The sequence below is a fragment of the Schistocerca gregaria genome, chromosome 2, assembly GCF_023897955.1.
Source record: "Schistocerca gregaria isolate iqSchGreg1 chromosome 2, iqSchGreg1.2, whole genome shotgun sequence".
Classification (NCBI taxonomy): domain Eukaryota; kingdom Metazoa; phylum Arthropoda; class Insecta; order Orthoptera; family Acrididae; genus Schistocerca; species Schistocerca gregaria.
Window position 1 is genome coordinate 294172080 of NC_064921.1, and position 22659 is coordinate 294194738.

Consider the following 22659-nt stretch of genomic DNA (forward strand, 5'->3'; position numbering starts at 1 on the left):
GTATTGCGGGCTAGAAGTGCCACTTTACTTTTTCACGTTCAGTTTTATCGGCTTCCCTTAAAGTGTCGACCTTCTTCTTTTGGCGGTGAAACAACAGAGGAAGAAGAATATTTCAATAAATCATCTTCAGAAAAGAAAAGATATTGGCGAGAGTAGCGTGGGTTACAAAAGGAAGTGGGAGACCCATGTAAAATCAAAAAGTAAAAAGACAGCGGGGGCGACTGCTTGTGATTAGCGCCCTATACGTCTTCGAGGTCCGGTTTGAAACAAGTTTTCAACTGTCACTAAATATTCAATGCAGTGCATCAAAGTGTTTGCACTGATATCATTTCATGACATTGTGTCATCATTAATTTCACCGAAGTACTCATTTCAGATAGGTGCATTTCATCTCTTACAAATGTAATTTAGTTCCTACAGTTGGACTCTAAGATTTCATTCATATCCTTGCCATGAAAAGTAAGTCAGGTGGTAGACAGGTTGAGTTCGTGTAATTCTGACCTGGGCTGCGTAATTTAGTATTATGTTTGCGCCGTTGCACCTCCTAAGAGGACAATAGGAATTTACTCACTTGTCATATCGCATGCTATAGGGTTTTTGGTGATCTAAAATCTGTAGTGGTAAGGCATCTGTATGAGATTGCTAAGAGAATCAACAGAGGCTATGCGGAATTACTCGCTCCCTTTCTAACGGCTTTTTATTTGAGCTCGCTGGACCATCAAAGGGTACCTTGAAAGGTCTCTGTTGGATTCCTTTCATGTTAATTTCTTAAATCTGTTGTCATTTACGGCATAAATTCCTCTTCTAAATTTACTGTGGTGTTTCTGACTATCTGGGAGGAGACTGAGCAGTGAAATGTGTTACTTTTAGACATAAACAAGAACGATCTGTCACACTACTACACTTTAAAACACAGTTTATATGTAATTCATGTCAAACAGTACCATACGGAACCTACATCCGCTTTTTTTATATACTGTATATGATAAGATACTGTCATCCTCCTTCCCTTCTGTGTGAGAGGATGAATGAGCAAATGTACTTCTAGTTGCATGCTGCATAGTAGAAGACAAGCCTGTCTGCTAGAGAACAGTAGGACCAACGTCGGAACAGTTAGCTACGCTTTCTAAAAGCAAAGAGGTTTCTATCCTTAGTATTGTCCTGTCCGTCCCTTGTCATGTTGGTATAGGAAGCTGCCTCTCTGGTCACTTCCGTTTTGTATACGCAAGCACTCTCGGAAGGAGCGCAGGTCAGTCTGTCAGCGGCGAGCGTCTGAAGTGGTAAGATCTCCGGCTAAGCGCATGTGTGCTAAGTCCGCAGGACAATGGATTTATGGATTTCTTAAGTTCAGCCTAACTGAAAACATAATCACCTTTATTTCAGGTTTAGCTCTAAAATATCTAATGTTATCTTAAATTGCAACGCAGTGTACTGCGAGTGTGAACTTCAGAATATCTTCCAGTAGTTGCTTTGTCTCTACTTTGTGAGTAAAGTGGAACCACGTGTTGATCAGTAACTCTAACTAAGATCATCAATCTTAAATGCGAATGTGCGTGAGATTATAACGTCTCGTCTTGATAATATTTTTCAATATAGCAACTTTTCTTTATGTTCAACCCACGTGGAGTGTACTTTATGAGACCAGTACCACGTGCTTATACAATTGTTCGACCCATCAGGTTAATAGTAAGACGATAGTAACCAGTTCGAGGTTTTTCTTTTGTAAATTGATTTTCGATCTAATTTATTTTAATTATCAAAATTATTGTGGAGTTACACTCTTTGTGTAAACCAAGTTGACCACGTGAAGTATGTGGTGTAATCATCAAAGTAGCCCTCAGTTATTCTTTTCGGGAAGATTTCACAGAGAGTTAGTATGAATTTAGTATATCAGTGTGTGGTAATTTCATGACGCACAGGATTGCGCTAAGAACGTAACTTCTTTGGGTGAAAATTGAATCGGTTGGTTGTGGTTAATTTCCTCTTGCATATGTTTCAACATTCTTTGTGTGTTATTTTATGAATGCAGTGTTGTATGCAGTCTCCCAATCTTGGTTCCATATTTGATGTGTTCCGTAAGATTACAAACCCACATTTTCACAAACCTAAATAAGGCACCAGTTTAGTTATGAATCAAGTTTAATATGCTGAAATTTCAATGATCAATGTTAAAATAAATTTCCAAATATAAACTGATTTATTTCTTTTTATTTAAATTCTCTTTTTATGTATATACAACCGGTTGTCGTATGACTATTAAAAGATTATAATTAATGTTAGTCTGGTTAGGAATTTGGTAAGCTAGACTGGATACCTGGTGAAACAGTTGCGCAGTAATGCAAGGTTAAGTTCCCCAGACAGCTCACAGTTTTTAAACCGCTTTTATTGTCTATCAGCACCGCTTTCATAACAAATTAATGCAACAACATTACAACCTACTGATAGAAAAAGAGCACTTGTCATTCCAGTTTTCAGGAGGGGCTGTCGTGCAGATGTACATACAAGATGTGGCAATTAAATAACGAGAAAGAGGACGATGGATCCACAGACTAACCCGTTAGTCCCCAAACGATAAAATGCAAAAAATACCGAGACTAGTGTGAGTAACAGATTCTTTGCCTGTCGTTAGCTGCTAGTCTCGCTTGTTGCGCCATGGCCGTCGTTTGCGCTGATGAGAAACCCACGACGTAGTAGGCTCTATTGTAATGGAACTTACCGACAGAGGAGCTAAGAGTCTTGTCTCTCTCTATCTTGACTTACGTTTTTTGTTCCTCTCACACACAAAACACGGTACCCTATAGGAACATTCCGCCTTCTACATCTCTCGTCATAAAAAGAAGTGGACTCAGAACGACTCGACCGATCCACTGCAAACTGGGTGGGTATATTGCACATCAGTTATAGCAATGATTGCTTCAGCAAGTTGGCCGCGCTCTGACGGAGGATGGGTGTGACGGTGACGTCGTCCTATTGCTTGATTATGGCACCGTGCCCATTGCTTGATGTAAGAGGTTCCCAAAAGGCCATGCCGGACAATACGACACCGGGGAGCGACATTAGGTCTAAACAAGTTCGAGAGAGGTCGCTTCGTGGGGCTACGAGTAGCTGCGTCGTCCTGGTGTACTGCAGGCCTCATCGGTCGCACGGACACCACCATTGCCCGTTGCTGGCGGCAGTGTATACATAGAGGCAAGCAGCTGAGGTCGCTGGAGCAACAGAGGGTACCTAGAGATTGAAGATAAAACCATGTATCATTCCCGTTTTCGAGAAGGGTATGATTGGGGCGTCCGGCATGCGAAACAAGGAGGGAGCAGATCCAACAGCAATGATAAAGGGCCGGTCAGCCGGTTGTCCTGCCCTCTATGCAACATCCTGTAAGTGCTGGTACCATTGGCAGGTGGTTAAAAAAAAAGGGTAAAATGGCTCTGAGGGGACTTAACTTCTGAGGTCATCAGTCCCCTAGAACAAGGACGTCACACACATCCATGCTCGAGGCAGGATTCGAACCTGCCACCGTAGCGGTCGCGCGGTTCCAGACTGTAGCGCCTAGAACCGCTCTCGCCCCCCCCCCCCCCCCCGACCGGCAAGCAGGTGATTGCAAGAGGCAGGGCCCGCTGCACGCCTACCATTACCACGCCTGTCATTCAGACCCAAGCAGTTTCGCGCCTGTATTGCCTAGCATCGGCTACCCCGCAGAGCCAGCGAGTCATTCTTTGAAACAAGTCCCACTTCTGCCTTGCATGTTACGACCATCGGATCTGTGTCTGGAGGCGTAGTAGAGAGCGCCACGAAGAGCGGTTTATTCTCACCTTTCACATGACCCGCCAGCCTGGTGTGATGGCGTGGGGATGACGTCCTGCGACCAGTATCCCATTATCGTGCCCTATTTCTGCATACTGCTGCACCTCCACAATATGCCTTGAAGCTGCGGATACTCTGCCATGGCCAGCCACATCGCCTTATCTCTCCTCGATCGGGAATGTGTGGGGTGCCATGTAGCGTGCCATCAGAACTCCACCTCCATCCACCAATCTGTGGTATGTACACGCTCAGGTGGAAGCGGAATGGGATGGAGTATCACAGTTTTAAATCGGAATCTCGTAACACTCCAGGACGCAACATCTGCACCATTGTATTTACAATGGGAGTCCGATGCCATACTACCATGTATGTGGTTGCGTAGTGCCATACACAACGGACCTTCAAAACTGGAAGTGTAGCCACTCCGTCTCTGTGTTACCATCCACCTGACTGCCTAGAATGATCGCAATCCGCCTTGTTCTTCTGGGAGCAGCTCTTTTTGTGACATGGTGTGGTACATGGGGAAGGGTACCTTCTTACCTTAACTGCTCTACTCGCAAATGGTGCGAAAATTATTGATCTACGAACCCTAATCATCCTTACTTCAATCTTACTGTCCTTAAGCGAGATGAAAATTGAAGGCAGCTGATTCGCCCTGCAGTCTGTCGCATAACATTCACCACTCAAGCTCACGCACCACTTCCGTAACACTCTCGTGCTGCTCGAACTGCAACGTAACAAGTCTAGCAGAACCCCAAGCTTCTGAACTGATTCGCTGTCTTCCTTCGGTCCACCTGGTGGGGATTACAAACACTCCAGTAGTTCTCAAGAACGATTCCGTACCCGGTCTGCATTATAAGTGGCCTACATTTTCCAGAACCCTCCAAATAATCTGTAGACAGCCGTTGCCTTCCCTACAACTGACATTTTGTGCTCGTTCTAGTTCATATCGTTTTGCAACGTCAGGTCTAGATATGAGACGCGCATAGCAGAGATAATGTATTGGATCGTGACAAGAATGGTTCTTCTACCCAGCCGCAACAACTTACAGTTACCCACGTCTGAACAAAGCTATGAGTCACCCCAGCAAACTGGAATTCTATCCAATTCTCAATCGCCTACTGTCACTTCTACAAGGTCAAAATCACCAAAAAAAGGAAAACACACCATATGACTCCAAGGCAGTTGCTCATCGACCATGCATAGCAGAAAGAGAAGTTCTGAGCAATCATTTTCGTAGCAATTGGCTATTTAAATTCTCAGTGTTAGTTCCCAGTCTTTATTAGACAGTCGTCTCTGATGTTGAACCCTACAATTCCTACCACGAGTGGATGGCGTAATTTTCGGTTATGAACATCCTCAGCAGACCGTTATTTTCACTTGTTACCGAAAGATAAAAGAGTTTGTGTGTTTGTTTTATCTGGAGTGACAAAATGTAAATAAAAACGATCACAGCGATGTATCGATGTTGTTGTTGTGGTCTTCAGTCCAGATACTGGTTTGATGCAGCTCTCCATGCTACTCTATCCTGTGCAAGCTTCTTCATCTCCCACTACCTATTGCAACCTACATCCTTCTGAATTTGTTTAGTGTATTCATCTCTTCGTCTCCGTCTACAACTTTTACCCTCCACGCTGCCCTCCAATATTAAATTGGTGATCCCTCGAAGTCTCAAAACATGTCCTACCAACCGATCCCTTCTTCTAGTCAAGTTGTGCCACAAGCTCTTCTTCTCCCCAATTCTATTCAATACCTCCTCAAGGCTCCCGGTCCAGATTGCCTACCAGTCAGGTTCCCCTCAGAGTATACTGATACAATAGCTCCATATTTAGCAATTATGTACAACCGCTCGCTCACAGAAAGATGTGTACGTAAAAACTGGAAAATTACTCAAGTCACACCAATACACAAAAAGGTAAGTAGGAGTAATATGTTGAATTACAGGCCCACATCGCTAACGTCGATTTGCAGTAGGGTTTTGGAACATATAATGTATTCGAACATTATGAAGTACCTCGAAGAAAATGTTTATAGACACATCGTCAGCACAGATTCAGAAAATATCGTTCTTGTGAAACACAACCGCCGGCCAGAGTGACCGTGCGGTTCTAGGCGCTATAGTCTCGAACCGAGCGACCGCTACGGCAGAAGTTAAGTCGCATAGTGCTCAGAGCCATTTTTTTGAAACACAACTAGCTCTTTATACTCATGAAGTAATAAGAGATATCGACAGGGGATGTCAGATGATTCTATATTTTAGATTTCCAGAAGGCTTTCGACGCCGTTCCTCACAAGCGTCTTCTAACCAAACTGCGTGCCTACGGAGTATCGCTTCAGTTGTGCGACAGAATTCGTGATTTTCTGTCAGAAATGTCACAGTTCGTAGTAATAGACGGAAATTCATCGAGTGAAACAGAAGTAATATCCGGATTCCCCAAGGAAGTGTTACAGGCTTTCTATTGTTCCTGATCTATATTGACGACTTTGGAGACAATCTGAGTAGCCGTCTTAGATTGTTTGCAGATGATGCTGTCGTTTGCCGTCTTGTAAAGTCATCAGATGATCACAACGACTTGCAAAATGATTTAGATAAGATATCCGTAAGGTACGAAAATTGGCAATTGACCCTGAATAAAGAAAAGAATGGTGTTATTTACAAGAGTACTAAAAGAAATAAGCTAAATTTTGATTACGCAATAAGTCACACAAATCTAAAGGCTGTAAACTCAGCTAAATACTTAGAGATTACAATTACAAATAAGCTAACTTGGAACGATCACATAGATAATATAGTGGGTAGAACAAACCAAAGACTGCGATTCATTGGCAGAACACTTAGAAGGTGCAACAGGTCTACTAAAGAGACTGCTTACACCACGCTTGTCCGCCCTATTCTGGAGTACTGCTGTGTGGTGTGGGGTCTGCATCAGGTGGGACTGACGGATGACATCGAAAAAGTTCACAGAATGGCAGCTCGTTTTGTATTATCGCGAATTAGGGGAGATAGTGCCACAGACATGATACGTGAATCGGAGTGGCAATCACTATAACGAAGACTTTTTCGTTGCGAAGGGATCTTCTCATGAAATTTCAATCACCAGTTTTCTCCTCCCATTGCGGAAACAATCTGTTGGCACCCACCTACATAGGGATAAATGATCATCATGATAAAATAAGAGAAATCAGGGCTCGCACAGAAAAACTGAAGTGGTCGTTTTTCCCGAGTGCCGTTCTAGAGTGGAACGGTAGAGAGGCAGCTTGAAGGTGTTTTATTGAATCCTCTGGAAAGCACTTTATTGTAAATAACAGAGCAATCACAGAGATGTAGAGCAGACTGGTCTGCCAAGCTATCAAACATAACACTGACAGCTAAAGGAAACAAAAATATGTTTTATATACATTGATATTCTGCAAGTTCTGCAGTGTCCCATGTTCACTCATTCCAGTAGGGTTTACGAAGGCTGCTGACATCTTATTTTCCCGTTCATGACGGAGGTAATGGAATGTTTATTAACTTCTCATGATGGGGGTTCATTTCTTAAAAGACATCAGATTCGCGGATGACTGTAGTACTTATTTTTTCACAATTCCAGATTCGAACTTTTGTCCGTTTTCAAGTGGTTCTGCAAAATCTTATCCCCCAACACGTCAGATTTTAAAATCCTCCGAAATGTATACATGTCAGTGTCAAAAATAAGCCTTTTCGCTGTAGAAATACAGTAACATCAAACGAATATGAAGCTCTGTACATCGTGAAATGCACAGAGTTTCGCACTCGTTTGATGTTACTGTATTTCTATAGCGGAAAGGCTTATTTTTAACGATAACATATGTATACGACGAGAATTTTAAAGTCTGACATGTGCTGCAGCAAAATCTTTTGCAGTACCTCTTGAAAATGTTCCACAGGGCAAAATTGCAACTGTTAAATAATTTCCTCAGTCAACGGCGAATTCGATGTCCTTTAAAAAAGGTGTGTTCACTTTTAATTTGTGGGATGAATTTACTCCACTACTCGACGAGAATTGGGGAGAAGAGGAGCTTGTGGCACAACTTGACTAGAAGAAGGGATCGGTTGGTAGGACATGTTCTAAGACATCGAGGGATCACCAATTTAGTATTGGAGGGCAGCGTGGAGGGTAAAAACAGTAGAGGGAGACCAAGAGATGAATACACTAAACAAATTCAGAAGAATGTAGGCTGCAGTAGGTACTGGGAGATGAAGAAGCTTGCACAGGATAGAGTAACATGGAGAGCTGCATCAAACCAGTCTCAGGACTGAAGACCACAACAACAACAAATCGACGAGGAGATTCGGGTGAAATTTCGTCGTATTTGCTTAACTTCTGAAACAACTAAACGTGCATGGAGGTATGTTCACAGTTAATATGTTTTAATGTTTTTATGTGGTCTGACCGCTGAGTCGATAATGATGATAATTAGACGTAACCGCCATTCTACTACGGACTCCGGACTCAGCTTCCTCCACAGCAACCAGGACTTCGCCTTACTTGAGAAGAGGAGGCAGTTTTTGATGCCTTGTCGGGGGGTAAAATCTAACAACTGAGGGAACGAGAAACGATGATTTCAAGAATTTTAATTACATTGAACTATGAAAAACCGAAATATTCTAAAAATAATTGAAACCTTGCAGTGATGATCTGCGTGGTTCGCTTGTTCGTTGTAGCCAAAATTTGCTTTGACAAAGGAAAAGACGTTAATTTGACTGTACTGTGCTTGGTAAAGGCAGGCTTAGTGTCTCACTCTGTTAGACTTTGACTCTATTCACCAATGGATCACACACATTTCACGAAAGAGATTTGCTAGATATGGTCAATTTCCTGAAGCCAAGATATAAGCTGTTTTACGAAAATTAGGAATGTGAACAGTGACTTGACACTTTCAGATGCGTTCATTATTTACTGAGGAACCAATTATTTAACAACTACGTGTTAATATTTTGTTCAGAACGCAATGACTTGTTGTATTACATCAAGTAATGGGTTAAACATAGTTCATCTTGGTCGTAATCAAATTTAATGAGAAACCTACATGGAAACGGACAGTACAATTTGAAAGAAGGCAACACAGCACAGAAGTGGCTTTAGAGTGATGTATCAGGACATTAAACATATTTAGCAAAATACTAAATATCCTCAGAATTCACTATTAAGTCCAGTATCAACATTTTATATTTACAGTATGTAAAATAATGATAAACAAGTTGCACTGTAATTGTTTTTTTCGTACTGTAACTGTTCTTGTAAATATTGTAAAACTTGTCGCACAGAGTTTTTCGCGAAAGTGCTGCATTTGCTGTCGCGAGACATCTCCAACAACAGCGTTCATCTGCACCAGACACCTTCCGCTGCCCTTCACAACTTAACGGTTAGTCGCTTCAGTGTGCTGACACTAATGAAGGTACACATTAGGTTGGGGTACTTTCGTGAAAAACAGCACACGCACAGCTGTTTGCGAGGCCTCCAACACCTGCTCTCTAGACAGCTTTACCAAATGGCGGTGAATCATTCCGTGTGCTCGCCTCGCTCACAATAAGCTTCCAGGTTGCGTGATGTTTCGTAGCCAATATCACGTTGCCGCGTCAAGCCCCTCAAGTCAGGTGACAACAGTTCGTCAACTTGTATTATAACGCAACAGTGTCTCTTGAATCGTGGGTTTTGCTACTATGCTGCTGTCTCACGTCGCTGGGATATTTGTTTAGTTTGTAACTTGCGAAATTGCATTGATGTTACTGTTTGTTTTTTCCACTATGCAGAACATAAAACATCGCCAAGTTTAATATAAGAAGAGATCATTTTCTGTAGCGAATACCACGAAAGAAATGGTCTTCACTTACGCTTTTTATTTCACTTTTAATTGTTAAAATGGCAGTGTACATTCTATCGTCCTGTAGTATTTATGGATTCGTCTAAGTTCTACACTTTCGTGGCCATCTCTGTAGAGGATCATGTCGGTAGAAAAAAACAATGTATTAACTGTGGGTCAAATTGCAAGTGGGATTGTGTGGATTCAAAGGTTAACACTAGGTAATAGTGACAACAAACGTACAGCAGAACACTTTCGATAGACAGCTGTTATCGCCGGAACACAGGTCACACAATCAAGTAGAAGTACCTCTCTCTCGAGCTAAATACGTCGTCTTCATTTAACGTAGAATATCAACACCAAACAATACAGCTAATGTACAGTGTGATCCAAAGGGATCAATCCTATTCCTAATATTCTGAAGTAAGAAATCAGCTTTTGGAAATGAATGTTGCAGGCAGTACCAAAAATAAAAAAACCCTAGAGGGCATATGTAATGTCACTCGTGTAAGAAACCACATGTAATGTCTGTGTAAATGCGGACGGGTCAACGGCGTTGCTTTGGTCCGAGCTTGTGCGTGTGGTCTTGTTCCGCGCTTCAATGACTGTGTGTCACCAACGTTCTTGAGATGCCGTGGCTGAGCGAAGCGCGTCGTTCTTCAGTTAATTAAGCACAATGTGCAACATACGACTGTTTTTAATATTGGAAAATGATTGTACAAGAGAGATATTTGAGAGAGTGTGGCAAAATTTTGTTCTGACATGTTCTGATAAGGATATGGTGAAAATTTCAAAGCATGGCTCAGGGATATCATTACCAATGAAACTATGCGTTAATACGTTGCTTCATACGTTGCAGAATAGTCTGTTCATATGACTTAGCACGGAATATGCTGCTTCATGTTCAACACAAGTAGAATTTGAATGTGCCGGGCTTCTCCTGCAAAATCACACGTGAAGAATGCCCCAAAACTCAAAGCACAAATTAAAATAGCAAGGAAGAGCACAATATTGTAGTGGATGGTCGACTATTAAAGATGTATGAAACAGATGATGCCAAACGCTTATCAGAAGAAAAAGTACGTTACATTTTTCATAGCTGTGAGAAATCTCATGTTTGATGTGAGCATCATTTCTTCTAAACAAAAGAATTTTTCGGCAGTGTCTGCAACGGACCGATTTTCATCGGCGATTCGTCACTTTGGAAATGACGTGAATTCATCTCTTCACGCCAGTAATGAAAAAGTAATCGAAGCAGTGGGTGGAAAGTGATGTCTCTGAACCAAGTAAAGGGTAGTCGAATTCACTGTCAAAAATGATGCGGCAGCGTTTTATCGAATTCAAACGAGGTCTTATTTATTGTCTTACATGTGGCAGGATAATAAGGAAGTTTGCTACTATGCAGCTGTCTCACGTCGCTGGGATATTTGTTCAGTTTGTAACTTGCGAAATTGCATTGATGTTACTGTTTGTTTTTTCCACTATGCAGAACATAAAACATCACCAAGTTTAATATAAGGAGAGATCATTTTCTGTAGCGAATACCACGAGAGAAATGGTCTTCACTTACGCTTTTTATTTCACTTTTAATTGTTAAAATGGCAGTGTACATTCTAACGTCCTGTAGTATTTATGGATTCGTCTAAGTTCTACACTTTCGTGGCCATCTCTGTAGAGGATCATGTCGGTAGAAAAAACAATGTATTAACTGTGGGTCAAATTGCAAGTGGGATTGTGTGGATTCAAAGGTTAACACTAGGTAATAGTGACAACACACGTACAGGAGAACACTTTCGATAGACAGCTGTTATCGCCGGAACACAGGTCACACAATCAAGTAGAAGTACCTCTCTCTCGAGCTAAATACGTCGTCTTCATTTAACGTAGAATATCAACACCAAACAATACAGCTAATGTACAGTGTGATCCAAAGGGATCAATCCTATTCCTAATATTCTGAAGTAAGAAATCAGCTTTTGGAAATGAATGTTGCAGGCAGTACCAAAAATAAAAAAACCCTAGAGGGCATATGTAATGTCACTCGTGTAAGAAACCACATGTAATGTCTGTGTAAATGCGGACGGGTCAACGGCGTTGCTTTGGTCCGAGCTTGTGCGTGTGGTCTTGTTCCGCGCTTCAATGACTGTTGTCACCAACGTTCTTGAGATGCCATGGCTGAGCGAAGCGCGTCGTTCTTCAGTTAATTAAGCACAATGTGCAACATACGACTGTTTTTAATATTGGAAAATGATTGTACAAGAGAGATATTTGAGAGAGTGTGGCAAAATTTTGTTCTGACATGTTCTGATAAGGATATGGTGAAAATTTCAAAGCATGGCTCAGGGATATCATTACCAATGAAACTATGCGTTAATACGTTGCTTCATACGTTGCAGAATAGTCTGTTCATATGACTTAGCACGGAATATGCTGCTTCATGTTCAACACAAGTAGAATTTGAATGTGCCGGGCTTCTCCTGCAAAATCACACGTGAAGAATGCCCCAAAACTCAAAGCACAAATTAAAATAGCAAGGAAGAGCACAATATTGTAGTGGATGGTCGACTATTAAAGATGTATGAAACAGATGATGCCAAACGCTTATCAGAAGAAAAAGTACGTTACATTTTTCATAGCTGTGAGAAATCTCATGTTTGATGTGAGCATCATTTCTTCTAAACAAAAGAATTTTTCGGCAGTGTCTGCAACGGACCGATTTTCATCGGCGATTCGTCACTTTGGAAATTACTTCACGCCAGTAATGAAAAAGTAATCGAAGCAGTGGGTGGAAAGTGATGTCTCTGAACCAAGTAAAGGGTAGTCGAATTCACTGTCAAAAATGATGCGGCAGCGTTTTATCGAATTCAAACGAGGTCTTATTTATTGTCTTACATGTGGCAGGATAATAAGGAAGTTTGCTGCAACAAATGGATAAAAAATACATCCCGAAGATGGGCTAAAATTTACAGACGCGCGAAATTTGGCACGGACTTCGATGCGAGATGCCTTTAATGGGTTCCACAACGAAACATTGTCTCGAAATCTGGTAGAAAATCCGAAGAAATGTACAAAAGTACACAAGCGGCAAGACGCAGTCAATACCTTCGCTGCGCAGTGCCGATGGTACTGTTACCGACGACTGTGCCGCTAAAGCGGAGTTATTGAACGCAGTTTTCCGAAATTCCTTCACCAGGGAAGACGAATGGAATATTCCAGAATTTGAAACACGAACATCTGCTAGCATGAGTTTCTTAGAAGTAGATACCTTAGGGGTTGCGAAGCAACTCAAATCGCTAGATACGGGCAAGTCTTCAGGTCCAGATTGTATACCGATTAGGTTCCTTTCAGATTACGCTGATACTATAGCTCCCTACTTGGCACTCATATACAACCGCTCGCTCACCGATAGATGTGTACCTACAGATTGAAAAATTGCGCAGGTCGCACCAGTGTTTAAGAAGGGTAGTAGGAGTAATCCATTTAACTACAGACCTATATCATTGACGTCGGTTTGCAGTAGGGTTTTGGAGCATATACTGTATTCAAACTTATGAATCACCTCGAAGGGAACGATCTATTGACACGTATTCAGCATGGCTTCAGAAAACATCGCTCTTGTGCAACGCAGCTAGCTGTTTATTCGCACGAAGTAATGGCCGCTATCGACAGGGGATCTCAAGCTGATTCCGTATTTCTAGATTTCCGGAAAGCTTTTGACACCGTTCCTCACAAGCGACTTCTAATCAAGCTGCGGACCTATGGGGTATCGTCTCAGTTGTGCGACTGGATTAGTGATTTCCTGTCAGGAAGGTCGCAGTTCGTAGTAATAGACGGCAAATCATCGAGTAAAACTGAATTGATATTAGGTGTTCCCCAGGGAAGCGTCCTGGGACCTCTGCTGTTCCTGATCTATATAAATGACCTGGGTGACAATCTGAGCTGTTTTCTTAGATTGTTCGCAGATGATGCTGTAATTTACCGTCTAGTAAGGTCATCCGAAGACCAGTATCAGTTGCAAAGCGATTTAGAAAAGATTGCTGTATGGTGTGTCAGGTGGCAGTTGACGCTAAATAACGAAAAGTGTGAGATGATCCACATGAGTTCAAAAAGAAATCCGTTGGAATTCGATTACTCGATAAATAGTACAATTCTCAAGGCTGTCAATTCAACTAAGTACCTGGGTGTTAAAATTACGAACAACTTCAGTTGGAAGGACCACATAGATAATATTGTGGGGAAGGCGAGCCAAAGGTTGCGTTTCATTGGCAGGACACTTAGAAGATGCAACAAGTCCACTAAACAGACAGCTTACACTACACTCGTTCGTCCTCTGTTAGAATATTGCTGCGCGGTGTGGGATCCTTACCAGGTGGGATTGACGGAGGACATCGAAAGGGTGCAAAGAAGGGCAGCTCGTTTTGTATTAACACGTAATAGGGGGGACAGTGTGGCAGATATGATACACGAGTTGGGATGGAAGTCATTACAGCAAAGACGTTTTTCGTCGCGGCGAGACCTTTTTACGAAATTTCAGTCACCAACTTTCTCTTCCGAATGCGAAAATATTTTGTTGAGCCCAACCTACATAGGTAGGAATAATCATCAAAATAAAATAAGAGAAATCAGAGCTCGAACAGAAAGGTATAGGTGTTCGTTTTTCCCGCGCGCTGTCGGGAGTGGAATAGTAGAGAGATAGTATGATTGTGGTTCGATGAACCCTCTGCCAAGCACTTAAATGTGAATTGCAGAGTAGTCATGTAGATGTAGATGTAGAAGACGACTGGGATGAGAAAGGGAAAAAGGTCATATTTCATCAGGACAAAAAAAGTATTGACAACGAAAATAAACGAGATTTAATTTACAAAGCGGTGGGACGTACTCCCTATTCAGCAGATTTGCCTTGTGACTGACACCTAGAGCGGCATCGATTTGAATGTGAGACAGGGAAACGTGTTCAGACCAACAAGGAGGTCATGACAGTAATAGTACAACTAGTACTAATTCTTCTTGTTGTGCTAACAGTTTCATTCATCCGTGGATCAATTTTACAAGGCTTTTGGACATTTCGTGGTATTACATAAAAAAATACAATTCATAAATACAGGCATTTTCACACATGCAGGTTTTGTTTGACAAGAATAATGAGACAGGAAGTCGGTCGTGGGTTTTTAGTAGCAACCATCCTGACTTTCGTCTGAAGTAGTTTAGGAAATCTGCAGGAAAACCTAGAGCAGGACGGTCAGCACAAATTCGTTCGCTCCATCCCCAGTTTAAATATTGTTTAGTTTATACATTCTTGCAATGTCATTATTTCATAAATTATAAAACTAGATCGACACTGTTTATTAATTTCTCAACACCAATATTACTCAACACCAGTATTTTCCAGCACTTTAACGATATAATATATTGACTGGAAAAGCATCGGGATAATTACATTGTCCATGAAGAAGAAAAAGTCGAAAAATAAGTGCATATTTTATGTAAAAACCACTCCCCACGTGTGGAGAAGTTAATACTTTGCTTTTGCTATGGGCTAAATTTTTCTCATTCACGGAGTCTAATTTCACTGTGCATTCACATACGACAAAACACAGTATAGTGCTCTGTCAAGCGTTTAAGTGCGAATTGCACTGTTTCATGTAGATGTAGATGAAGGTTTATCACGGCTTGTGTGTATCACGGGCAGTGAGTGATGTGCATTTTCACTCCTGAAATTCTTGTACATTATCACTATTCATCTGTCAATAAGCCGTTATCGGATACAATTGCATACATGGTGCAATTAAAACTGCTGCACGAATTGTGAAGTTCTTGCTGAGAGAGACGTGCCTGCAGCTGCTTGTCTTTACAAGATTCAAGTTGCACGCACTGTTGCATCATCCGAAACGTTAGCGGCCGGTAGCGCTGACTTCGGATTCCACGTCGCCTTAGCTCGCGCTTGTTGCCGATGACCGGCGGAAACAGCCGATCGTGCGCCGGTGGTGGGGACAGGTCGGGTCTTGATATTCTGCCGCAGGTGAGCACAAGCTGCTAGTCGTGCGCTGATCGCAAACGCAAGATGGTGAAAAGAGTGGTGTCTGCGCTTAGCTGTGATTCGCCGGCGTCTTTCGACAAGGCGATGGAAGTGCTGCCGTGTCCGCTATCCGTCGATTTCTCGTGTTTCTATGGTAAGTCGCTTGCACCTCAACGATGGGAATTTGTGGTTCTACCTAAATTTTCAAATGCTAATTTATCTTTAGTTGCAGCTTTGCGTTCGCGCTGCTCACGTGTTTTGTAGTAACACCCCTGTAATTGCAACAATTTGTAATTTTCGTTCCTTTTCCTTTAATCTGCTGTATGCATGGTGTAGTTTTAGAACAGGTCACTAATTTGCAGTATTTGATAGACCGTGGAGGATGAAAATTACCTCAAAAGTGTAGCAATCGAAATGCATGCTAGCCATAGTATTGTTCCGCTCCCCATCATTCTGTTGGGTGCGCCACTATGACACGAACTACTGTGAAATGTTATTTAAATAAAATGTCTGGTCACGTCTATTACATTTTGCTTATGTGAACCGTATATCAAGTCCGAAAATTTAGCGTGATGTAGTCTGGCTGATTATCATACTTAGATTGAAAACTTCTTTACAACCAATTCAATTCTTTGGTCGATGATACATTGGTGTGCCTATTGTTAACTCGTTAGATGAGTACATACCGAAAACGGAAATTGATCTCAAGTTGGCTCTAGGAGTTGTGGCCACTGAGGCAGTTTTTTTGGGTGTGTGAATGCCAAGTAGCACTGTCTTTGAGATAGCACGATAAACTTTTCGTTCTTCCGGCAACTTCTGTGCACAAGTTTGCAGGTGGAGAAAGGGCATTAACACCTTCGGCAGTGTGCTGTTATTTCTGTTCCATGGCTTTGATAAACTTTAGAAATAACACCTTGTAACATCATAAGCTTAAAAAGTATTCTTTTCCAACATAGTCTGATTTAACAGCAAGAGTTGTGTTGGAATACTATGACTTCAAACAAAGAGCATAATTTCAAAAGGTCGATCCCCAGTCGACGTTTTGACACAGTGCCCTTTTTTGCCTCAAACTGTGCACAAAACAGACTTTAACTGAAACTGGTCGCCAGCCGAATATTTTAACAGCAGCTTACGGTGTTACACGATGTCAATTGTAAACCTCCAGCTGTGCCAAGCTACAAAGCAGTGCGGTGTTCATACAGAGCCTAACATGGAAGAGCCATCTAACAGTATGCTTACGATATTAATTTCGTACAAAGTGCATGAACACCGCACCATGGAACCAAGCGCATGATTTGCCTCCTTTCCCCCATTAACTTCCCGCCGTTTAAACGCAAATGTAGTTCTCATAGACGTTTGTTAAAACAATACTATTATTTTTTCCCACGAAATAGTGAATAGATGAGCGGGGCGGGAAGAGAGATGAGCGTCTTCTTTTCTTCATTAGATGGCGAGAGCGAGAGGCCAGAAGATTTGGACGACGTTTGTGTGGAGGCTCGAGACGCTCTGTCGCGGCGCGTGGAGGCGGAGCTGAGGGAGGCGCACGGGGGCGGCGTCGTACTGCCCCCAGGACTGCTGCCCTCGGCTGCAGAACGTATCCTGCAGATGGCCAGCACCGAGCCCTACGGACTCAGGTAAGGCAACCAGTTCAACCGGCAATAATTTTGTGGATGCTCAACATTCTGCTGCCACAGCTGTTAACATTTTAAGGTGAATGTGAAACTCCTCCTCAGCTGCTATTAACAACAGCAGTGGTGGTGGTGTTTACATATACCTTAAAAATTCAAAAGTTCGTCGCATCAGAACTGGGCATTCTATACTGACTGATTTTTAGTCATATCTGAAATATCTGCCTCTTGAGAAATTTTAAATAAGATCTAGTTGCTTGCACCACACGAATACACCGTCATGAGCATTTCCTCACCGATTGCATTAGGAACCAACGAATGTTTTAATTTTCGATTTGTGCAATTTGCAGAAACAATGGCTTTTATTAGTTGCTTCAGAAAATCAATAAAATTTAGCAATAGCGATGATTCTGATGAAACGTTCAATATAGAATATCTACATTTTCTTCTAAAAGAATATCGGGCGTTGTAAATCGAGCAGTTTATTATTATCGATGTAGAAAAAGGGCAGATCTTCTCCCCATGCTTCTTCTATATCATCGTCGTCATCAGTCAGATGTTTACTGGGAAAAGGGCTCTAGACTTTCAGTAAAATATGCCATTGTACTGATCGCATTGTATGGACTTAAGATCAGTTCACCGGTTTCGGTTCTTACGAGTAATCATGAGATCCAGTATCTTCTTGCATGAATAAATCGTCGAACAGTCACCTAACACCATTCTTGGTCACTTGACTGGCAGTTGATGACAAGTGACAGAGATCGCCGTTAGGCAGTAGTTTGACGTGTTGCTTTTGTAACTAGATACTATCTCTTCTGCTGACTTATAAGAACCGAAACCAGTAAATTGTTGTAAGCATCTCCAATGCGATCAATAAGTTGAGAATAAAAAAATATTTTCCGCTAGATTTTTCCGTACATTATAGTCTAAAAAATTGTTCAAATGGCTCTGAGCACTATGGGACTTAACATCTATGGTCATCGGTCCCCTAGGACTTAGAACTACTTAAACCTAACTAACCTAAGAACATCACACAACACCCAGCCATCACGAGGCAGAGAAAATCCCTGACCCCGCCGGGAATCGAACCCGGGAACCCGGGCGTGGGAAGCGAGAACGCTACCGCACAACCACGAGATGCGGGCCGTTATAGTCTAACTCTATGTTGCACCTGGAAGTTTCTAATATCTACCCACCTTCCACGTGGTCACCACCTCATTCTTTTCTCTTGGAATCCAGAAAGGAACTTCTTTGGTTGACCTACTACCTGTTCGAGTGGATGCATGTTCTCGCCGTCTCTGTTAATACTACGGCTGCAGTTAAGTCATCCACTCAGGTTTGGCCCCTGACACCCTTCGCAGGACGTAACCAATTTTCAGCGCACTGGATCTTCATACATTGCCGTACTGATCTACCGCTACGTTTCGCTACAAAGTAACTTTAGCAGGTTCTCAGCTGAATGTATGAATTTCATCCCTACAAGTATTCCAAGAGCACTAAATAAAATTGTGCATCTCTTGCACCATGGTAGTAACGCAGTTAGCCCCACTTGTGCAGCTAGCGAGCGGATACTTTTCGTAGCACATAAGCGTAGCCCTGTGGAAGAAGTTAAAGTAAATAAGTATAGCATGATTGGTGTGTGATGTTCAGGCCCCTGTTTGCAACTTCTTCCAAATGGACTCCACTTCGCTGACTTGTGTGTCCCTAATCTACCTCAGTGATACATTTGGGGAAAGGGGACCTGCAGTTTAACGTGGAATCCGAACCACGTGTTGTTCCTGCCATATCTCCACATCAGTGGGAGGTGAAGGCTAGCGTAAAAGCAGACCGAAAAATTCTGGTTTCTGACCGGGATCCGATGCTGTGATGTTACAGCCTCCATACTCGCTCTTACCACTAGACTGCGAAGCCCGACGACGGAAGAACGGTTAAAGGAAAGAATTAAATGAAGCAAACATAATTTCATTTTTTCTTACCCAACCAAAATAAGCGCCGTTCACATACTAAGTACAGAAGTAGTGTGACTGACACAGTCTAGCAAACATTTTTTTTTCGAATAGTATTTTTTGTCAATGGTTATTTTTCGTGTTTTACAGAGGGTGCACGCTGCATGTGGACTTGGATTCAGGAAAGCAGTCTGGAGAGCGACTACGCCTCACGACCGTGAAATGTGCGCCGGACACTGTCTCTACATTCGAATTGTTCCTCACACTCCAGCAGGAGACCTCTTGGAAAACCGCCCTGCCTCAGTTCCTCAAGTAAGTACACCTTATCTCACCTCAACTTATTTCCAGTAGACATTCTGTGAACAACATAGGACTTTTCGCTAGTTGGAGTCGGTGAATGTAACATTCTTCGAGCGTAGTGTATTCCATTTGACAAAGTCGCTTCAGTACAGCATTACTAGTTATGGGAGCTTTTGTAACATCACAGAGTGATTACTGCTGTGAATATCAAGCACCAACATATAAAACTTATCTGTTTAAGTAAATTATCGGATGATTGTTATCCAGGCAGTTTCATATCGGTTGTACCCAATGTACGCTATAGTTACCGCCTGAATTCTGTCCTTCTCTCGTCTTTCTTCCCTTTGTAAACGCAGATAGTCTGCCACGTTTTTCTATGAAAACGCTTACTTTTGCCATGCGAATAATTGCAGGGTTTGTGGAACGAGTGAATTGTCTTAATCTGCGTATTAGGGTTTACAGGTTTATTCACGATGTGATATTTGTTGGTGAAAAATCTTCATTTAAGGAAAGGGTTACACTACGCTAGAGAATGCGATAGTGCTAAGATTTTGGATTCACTTGCATAAATGTTTGAATATTTAGGGTTATTGAGTAGAGTCATACTTTTTGACTACCCTTTAAGCAAATAGCGTAATGATTGGTTTGCAATTAAAATCAGCAGTCACATTCATATATAAGACTGCAGAAGAGAAAACTGTGTTTAGTTGGCTCTAATGAATAGTCTTGACTTAGAAATTCTGGAAATATGAAGCGTCTCGAAATATAAAAATATGTTTGTGTTCCATTTCTCGACAGTAAGAGACATTCTTGAACAGAAATAGCCAATGAACTATAGATTAATGCTTACGTGTAGCTATGCATAGATACTCGTACGAACAGTATATATTATACAGGATGGCAAGGAACAGTATGAAAAGCTTGTAAGGATGTGGCAGGGTAGATTGTGCGAGAAATAACTGTTAAAAAACAAATTCCATACGTTGTGCCGTTTCTGAATCAATTAGGATTGGAGTTAGTCAATCAGGTCGTTACGTGAGCAAATTCAAGCAGCCAGCCAGAGACAGCGTCGCCGTACGTGTTCTTCGTTTGGTTTGCTCAAATACAACAAACGTAGTTTGTGCGTACTTAGTTTAAATGTATCGCTTTCGAAAAATACGTTTTTAAACTGGTAATTAGCGTTTGCACAAGTGGTGACTCACGGACCCACAGTCTTCGCACTGTCGCATTTTAGCGCGTGCGGTTGCTTGAATTTGCGTGCGGAACGACCTGATTGGCTAACGTCAGTGGTAACTGAATCGGAAATTGCGCAACGTATGGATTTTTTCTCAACAATTGTTTCTCAGCACAACTTCCCTACAAGCTTTTCAGACTGTTTCTCACCAACCTGTATAGACACTCAGAAGGTTACAGACGTATTGATTGGTGAGAGTAGATGAATCTTCAGAAATCGAATGACACTTACTGTTATTGACTGCCTTTCAGGCCACTGGCCACTCCAGGCAGCAGACAAGGCCGAGCTTAATGAGTCTGATATTTTAACGAAAAGCTGTGATTCTGTTTCAATTCAGTCAGATTTTAACAATTAAAGAACGTCAAATTTGGACGTCACTCGTATTTTCGTAGACGTAGACGCACTAAACACGGCGTCTCTGCCAGCTAAAGACAACAGCGACCAAAAAGCAGTAAATACCGGTCCAATTCGGCAACTGCTATCAGTCTCATATCAAAGTGCTCGTATTGTACGTAATGCTCCAGAAAATTAGTCGTGCATTTGAATAAATGTGTAACTAGTTGGCCCGATTATTTCTGCGCACCTGTTTCCTCCAGCAAGATCTCTCAGATCCCCGCGTCTCGCACACTTTCACGGATCCGAGAGCGGGCTGCCGAGTGGCCACGTGCTTTCCAGCTCGCTCGTGGCCACTTGCGGTGAAAACGCCGCCAGTGAGTCAGTTCGGGAGAAAGCTAAACGTAATTTTGTTCGCAGGAACCTCACCAGCGGCGGCGCGCTTGTCCTCAGCCGGGACTTCACCCTCAGCAAGAAGCGCCTCTTCCGCTCCTATTCGTGATCAGCGCTGGTCTGCCGAAGTCTTTCGAGCTGGAGAGCGAAGTGCCTGGAGCACGACGCCTCGTCTCTGGAGATTCAAGACTGAACCATCGCCTCTGTATCAACGCCCACCGGTTTGGCAACTCTGCGGCGTGAAAGAATCAACCGTAGCCATTATTCCAGTCGTATCATCTTCATCGTATTTATACGTATCATTTCGCCACACACTGTCATGAACATCTGAGCGTAGCCTCATTTTTTCTGCGTTTTGAAATACATTTGACAAATCTCTAGAAGTGACTGTATTACCAGTCTCTCTCATTATATTAGTCCAGAGGACCTGAGCGCACCAAAGAATTACACTGATCACCCTTGGATGCGCGTACTCATCTTCAGTTCATCCATGTTGTACTCATCTTCAGTTCATCCATGTTGCTCATATTTTTCTCTGAAGACTGATTTTTCACTTTGCTGTGCCTACTTAGTCGGCTACCATTTTGGAAGCTCGCATTGCGAAGTATTATCGTTGTTTTTGTACATTATTTTTGACAAAGAAGATTTTGAATTGTTGTTTCTAAATATTTTATTTATGTGTGTTGGAGTATTTCCAACTCTGTGAAAACAGAAGTAAAGCAAGATGTTTGATTATACTACTTGTTTTTTCATCTGACCTCTCTTTCCCTATAATTCCTGAAAGAGACAAGTCCCACCATGAAAGTAAGAAAAATTTTTTCTGTGTGAGAACGTTTTCCCTGTACAGGCTGTGCTTGTTAATTAAAGAATGGCTAGAGTTATTATTAGTAAATACAACTTGTGCTGAAATAATGTTCTTACACGAGAGATTCAATTCGTCTGAGAATCCCAAGTACCCAAAACAGAAGTAAAACGTAGATCATGATATTAAAGATTTATTTCAGTGGGAAAATAATTCTGGAACTTTATGGATTTTAGGGTAGGATTTGCAACCAGTGATTGTCAGGTAGGAGTCAGGTACTAGAAATTGTCCCTTGGCCAAAGGCGTGAAATTGAAAGTGAACATTTTCTACAGGAAGTTTAATGCCGTAGTATATGTTAATAAAGAACGTTGCGAGTATT

General features: G+C 42.0%; 1 protein-coding gene across 1 annotated transcript; it reads left to right on the forward strand.

Moving 5' to 3' along the window:
* The first annotated feature begins 15644 nt into the window (after positions 1-15644).
* Positions 15645-22214, forward strand: LOC126336909 (protein charybde-like). The gene is made up of 4 exons (XM_050001039.1): positions 15645-15797; positions 17091-17277; positions 19368-19529; positions 21505-22214. Exons 1-4 carry the CDS (start codon positions 15689-15691, stop codon positions 21584-21586), a joined length of 540 nt encoding a protein of 179 aa, XP_049856996.1. The 5' UTR covers positions 15645-15688; the 3' UTR covers positions 21587-22214.
* The last annotated feature ends 445 nt before the right edge of the window (positions 22215-22659 follow it).

Coding starts and splice junctions, on each gene's coding strand:
- LOC126336909 (XM_050001039.1), top strand. CDS start 15,689: ATGGTGAAAAGAGTGGTGTCTGCGCTTAGCTGTGATTCGCCGGCGTCT. Junction 17,278..19,367: donor ACCGAGCCCTACGGACTCAG/GTAAGGCAACCA, acceptor CGTGTTTTACAG/AGGGTGCACGCTGCATGTGG. Junction 19,530..21,504: donor GCCCTGCCTCAGTTCCTCAA/GTAAGTACACCT, acceptor TTTTGTTCGCAG/GAACCTCACCAGCGGCGGCG.